The following is a 6,113-nucleotide window of genomic DNA, read 5'->3' as shown; positions in this document are numbered from 1 at the left end:
ATGATTAATTTAATATCAGTCAGGCGTTTGGACCACTGCTGAAGTCTTCAGGGCTCTCTGTGTTACATTTCCCCCTCACGGACTGGATATAGATTGGCTGATAGCCCAGTGAGCTCATTCACCAGTCTATAACCATTACTGGATAGTCTGAAGTGAATTCCTTTCCTTAGCCAAGTCCCAAACTGTACCCTAATTCCCCTGGTCAAAAGTCTGGGACACAACAGTTGTCTCTTTTAGACCACTGAAAACCATTAGCCAGCTTTCTCCAGCCATCCTGTTTCCACATCGGTGTAAATTCCAGATTGTTAAAAAACAGTGTGGCTTCTCATCCAAAGCAGCAAAGTACATTCACATTTCAGTCTTTGTAGTTATGAGAGTATGGGACGTAGAGAGTATGGGACGTAGAGTATGGGATGTAGAGAGTATGGGACGTAGAGTATGGGACGTAGAGTATGGGACGTAGAGAGTATGGGACGTAGAGTATGGGACGTAGAGTATGGGACGTAGAGAGTATGGGACGTAGAGTATGGGACGTAGAGAGTATGGGACGTAGAGAGTATGGGACGTAGAGTATGGGACGTAGAGTATGGGACGTAGAGTATGGGACGTAGAGTATGGGACGTAGAGTATGGGACGTAGAGTATGGGATGTAGAGAGTATGGGACGGAGAAAAACAATGGAAAAGTGTACAGAGGGGAGAGTCCTAAAAATCTGTATGTTTTTCCATTATCCATTTTCTATGTACATATGTACATGTTCAGTTTACAGTATCAATCTTTCCACCTGGAGAAAGAATTCTAGAATAAAACTTACTACTTTTACTGTATTTTCATTGGCATCACCGTACAAGAATGAAAAATATCAGCCAGCAAATCAACATTAAAAAGAGTTTAACACAAATACATGGGGCTCCCGAGTGGCGTCACTACAGACCCTGGTTCGAATCCAGGCTGTATCACAGCGATCTAAGGCCCTGCATGTCAGTGCTAGAGGCGTCACTACAGACCCTGGTTCGAATCCAGGCTGTATCACAGCGATCTAAGGCCCTGCATCTCAGTGCTAGAGGCGTCACTACAGACCCTGGTTCGAATCCAGGCTGTATCACAGTGATCTAAGGCCCTGCATCTCAGTGCTAGAGCCGTCACTACAGACCCTGGTTCGAATCCAGGCTGTATCACAGCGATCTAAGGCCCTGCATCTCAGTGCTAGAGGCGTCACTACAGACACCCTGGTTCGATTCCAGGCTGTATCACAACCGGCCGTGATTCTGAGTCTCATAGGGCGGCACACAACTGTCGTCCCGGGTTTGGCCAGTGTAGAACATCATTATAAATAAGAATTTGTTCTTTAACTGACTTGCCTAGTTAATAAAATAAAAATACCCATTTGTGAACTGTGTTTTGTATTTGCAGAACATATGAAGAGACGGAAACAGACGACCATTTTAAATGCAATTTTATTTCAAACTAAATCCAATAAAACCTTTAAGAAATAGCAGTTTTGCACTATCATCAAAAAACACCCACTACTCCTTTACTTATCTACTGCTTTACTTATCTATTCTACTTATTTCTCCCACTAAAAAGGTAAAACTAGAGGGTCAGTCAGTAAGGATCAGTAAAACACAAGCTGGGAGAGTATACATCCCATATCAGGAAGGAAGGCTACTGCTGCTACTACTACTACTACTACTACTACTACTACTACTACAGGTACTACTCACTCACAGGCAAGGCAGCAAGTAAAAAAAAAAGGAATCAATCTAGTCTAAAGCTTTTCTATTTTATAAACAAGGGATAGGGAGGAGAGAAGCCTACCAAATACAACAGATATGAATAAAGATTCACATTGAAGAAAAATGATTATTACATGGATTTCTCTCAGGTCAAGCCCTGCATTCCAAATGGCATCCTATTCCCTATTTAGGGCACGACCTTTGACCCATATATGTCTCTGGTCAAAAGTAGTGCACTGTATAGGGGGATATGGTGCTGTTTGGGACGTAGACCCAAAGGGTTCAGATAGTAACTAGCTAGAACTTTGCCCACGTTGTCATCCTTTCTCAGTCAATCCCGAAATCTTAACTCCACTCAACAACAACAACAGAAAATATGGTAACTTCAGACAATAGGATTAGTTAACTAGAGGCACATCGTTACGCAGTGCCAAAACATATTAATAAAAAGAGAACGCCACACGACTGTGAATCTTCTCCCCCCCCCCCCAAAAAAAAACCCATCTCCATTTTGATAATCCATTTATAAATGTCAAACTTGTGTGATACACAATTTCTAAAGAGCTTTGTAGAATAAGTCTGTTTTTCTTCAGTTTTACACTAAATGTTTTAGAGAAGAAAAAAGAAAGAAAAAGAAAGTCTGATTACACTATTTTATTTCCTGAAATCATTTCCCCTCTCAGGCTTTGGATGGAGTCCCACTGAGCCAACAGATTCTCCCCCCCCCCCCCCCACTCCACACCTGCCCAGTCACAACTCACGCAGCTCAGTCGCTGGCCAATCAGAATCACTGTACCATCAGGGAGATTGGTTTCAAAACAGGTGCAGCCAATCAGCTCTTCAGACCACACCTTTCTCCGCCCCTTTGAATGAGGTCCAAACCCAACGGCATTGCTGGGTAAAACCAGCTCAGCTGTTAAAGGGGGGGGGTTGTCATCGGTGGTAACAGTGAGTGGAGGGTGGTGGTTTTCATTAGGGGAGGGTAAAGGTTATTCAAAACATAGTGTAGAGGGGGAGGGCCTTATCACCATACCTTCCCTACCAATACCTCTGCTCCCCTTCCTGTCTCAGACAGACCCCCCCACCCGTACAGACAAGCAGAGTGGTCAGATCTGGCTGCAGACAGACTGCAGAGTGACCCTTTAGCTGGTAGTGTTAGCTTGGTCTATAGCCAGGTGGCAGGTTGGGTGGGACTGGGTTTAGCCAGCCAATCAGAGCCAGGCAGACAGACAGCTCTAGTGCTGCTACGGTACGGGAGTAGGGGTTCCATGGTGGACCCCTAGGAGGTTATATCGGGGTGGGGGGGAGTATCTTGAACCCCCCCCTCTCCCCCTCCTTCCCCATCAGCGTGTGGCACGGTTGGGTGCTGCTGCTCCAGTGGCTCCTCCTCTCCTTCCTTCACCCCCCAGGCCCAGACAGACACACCTAACCCTAACCCTGCCAGAACAGGGCAGGTGGGTAACAGGGTATGTACGTATCCGGGTGTCTGGTCTGGAGGTTGGGTTGGATGGCTAACCCTCCCTCTGCGAGGCTCTGTTGTGTGCTGGAACCAAAGAGATGCACCACAGGGAGACCCCATTCACACCCAGGCTGTCCAGCCCTCGTACAGCTGGGACAGGTTGTCCACATTGGTGGCCTCCTTTATCACACAGTCCACCTGGAGAGGAGAGAGGGGAGGTGGGGAGACAGGTAGGGGAGAGAGGGATGGAGGAGGAGGAGAGGGAGAGCAGGAGGTGAGGAGAGAGAGAGAGACCGGGATAAGGCAAAGGAGGAGGAAAGTGTAGTCAACAAAGTGTGTAGCTGCCTGCTCAGTGTGTAAAGCAGTGTGTAGCTGCCTGCTCAGTGTGTAAAGCAGTGTGTAGCTAGCTGCCTGCTCAGTGTGTAGTTAGTTACCTGCTCAGTGACACTCATCCTCCTGCTGGGGTCCACGTCTCTCCCCTCCAGCTTGGCTTTCACCCTCTTCCACACGCTCACCGCGTACGAGTTCCTCTCCTGGACAGCTGCAGCACACACGCACACACCACCACGTCAGAGTCACCACACCACCACGTCAGAGTCACCACATCAGAGTCACCACACACCATCACCACGTCAGAGTCAACCACGGGTCCCCAGATCCTCAAAGTTAGACAGCTGCACCATCGAGAGCATCCTGACCAGTTGCATCACCGCCTGGTATGGCAACTGCTCCACATCTGACCAAAAGGTCGCTACAGAGGGTAGTGCGTACGGCCCAGTACATCACCGGGGCCAAGCTTTCTGCCACCCAGAACCTCTATAATAGGCCGTGTCAACCAACCTGTTCCCCCGCACACTGACTCGGTACCGGTGCCCCCTGTATATAACCTCCACACTGACTCAGTACCGGTACCCCCTGTATATAACCTCCACACTGACTCTGTACCGGTACCCCTGTATATAGCCTCCACACTGACTCTGTACCGGTGCCCCCTGTATATAGCCTCCACACTGACTCGGTACCGGTGCCCCATGTATATAGCCTCCACACTGACTCAGTACCGGTGCCCCCTGTATATAGCCTCCATACTGACTCAGTACCGGTACCCCCTGTATATAGCCTCCACACTGACTCGGTACCGGTACCCCCTGTATATAACCTCCACACTGACTCGGTACCGGTGCCCCCTGTATATAAGCTCCACACTGACTCGGTACCGGTGCCCCCTGTATATAAGCTCCACACTGACTCAGTACCGGTGCCCCCCGTATATAACCTCCACACTGACTCAGTACCGGTACCCCCTGTATATAACCTCCACACTGACTCAGTACCGGTACCCCCTGTATATAACCTCCACACTGACTCAGTACCGGTACCCCCTGTATATAACCTCCACACTGACTCGGTACCGGTACCCCCTGTATATAGCCTCCATACTGACTCGGTACCGGTGCCCCCTGTATATAAGCTCCACACTGACTCGGTACCGGTGCCCCCTGTATATAACCTCAACACTGACTCGGTACCGGTGCCCCCTGTATATAAGCTCCACACTGACTCGGTACCGGTACCCCCTGTATATAACCTCCACACTGACTCAGTACCGGTACCCCCTGTATATAACCTCCACACTGACTCAGTACCGGTACCCCCTGTATATAACCTCCACACTGACTCAGTACCGGTACCCCCTGTTTATAACCTCCACACTGACTCAATACCGGTACCCCCTGTATATAACCTCCACACTGACTCAGTACCGGTGCCCCCTGTATATAACCTCCACACTGACTCAGTACCGGTACCCCCTGTATATAACCTCCACACTGACTCAGTACCGGTGCCCCCTGTATATAGCCTCCACACTGACTCTGTACCAGTAACCCTGTATATAGCCTCCACATTGACTCTGTACCGGTGCCCCCTGTATATAACCTCCACACTGACTCAGTACCGGTGCCCCCTGTATATAACCTCCACACTGACTCAGTACTGGTGCCCCCTGTATATAACCTCCACACTGACTCGGTATCGGTGCCCCCTGTATATAACCTCCACACTGACTCAGTACCGGTGCCCCCTGTATATAGCCTCCACACTGACTCTGTACCAGTAACCCTGTATATAGCCTCCACATTGACTCTGTACCGGTGCCCCCTGTATATAACCTCCACACTGACTCAGTACTGGTACCCCCTGTATATAACCTCCACACTGACTCAGTACCGGTACCCCCTGTATATAACCTCCACACTGACTCGGTATCGGTACCCCCTGTATATAACCTCCACACTGACTCAGTACCGGTGCCCCCTGTATATAACCTCCACACTGACTCAGTACCGGTGCCCCCTGTATATAACCTCCACACTGACTCAGTACTGGTACCCCCTGTCTATAACCTCCACACTGACTCGGTATCGGTGCCCCCTGTATATAACCTCCACACTGACTCTGTACTGGTACCCCCTGTATATAACCTCCACACTGACTCGGTACCGGTACCCCCTGTATATAACCTCCACACTGACTCGGTATCGGTGCCCCCTGTATATAACCTCCACACTGACTCTGTACTGGTACCCCCTGTATATAACCTCCACACTGACTCGGTACCGGTACCCCCTGTATATAACCTCCACACTGACTCGGTATCGGTGCCCCCTGTATATAACCTCCACACTGACTCAGTACCGGTACCCCCTGTATATAACCTCCACACTGACTCTGTACCGGTACCCCCTGTATATAACCTCCACATTGACTCTGTACCGGTACCCCCTGTATATAACCTCCACATTGACTCTGTACCGGTACCCCCTGTATATAAGCTCCACATTGACTCTGTACCGGTACCCCCTGTATATAACCTCCACACTGACTCAGTACCGGTGCCCCCTGTATATAACCTCCACA

General features: G+C 49.4%; 1 protein-coding gene across 2 annotated transcripts in view; it reads right to left on the bottom strand.

Annotated features, from left to right (window-relative positions):
• Window positions 1-1,438: 1,438 nt before the first annotated feature.
• smg1 (SMG1 nonsense mediated mRNA decay associated PI3K related kinase) overlaps window positions 1,439-6,113 on the bottom strand; it is a 167,830-nt gene continuing 163,155 nt past the window's right edge. For both annotated transcript variants that reach the window (XM_090197766.1, XM_090197767.1), the window contains 2 exons: window positions 3,629-3,735; window positions 1,439-3,392 (listed from right to left, as the gene is read on the bottom strand). In XM_090197766.1, coding sequence (XP_090053892.1) covers window positions 3,315-3,392; window positions 3,629-3,735 — 185 coding nt within the window. In that variant the 3' untranslated portion in view covers window positions 1,439-3,314. The remainder of the gene's footprint in view (window positions 3,393-3,628; window positions 3,736-6,113) is intronic.

The sequence above is a fragment of the Oncorhynchus mykiss genome, chromosome 13 (assembly GCF_057628025.1).
Source record: "Oncorhynchus mykiss isolate SJ-2025 chromosome 13, ASM5762802v1, whole genome shotgun sequence".
NCBI lineage: Eukaryota > Metazoa > Chordata > Actinopteri > Salmoniformes > Salmonidae > Oncorhynchus > Oncorhynchus mykiss.
This window is presented reverse-complemented; position numbering and strand designations above follow the sequence as displayed.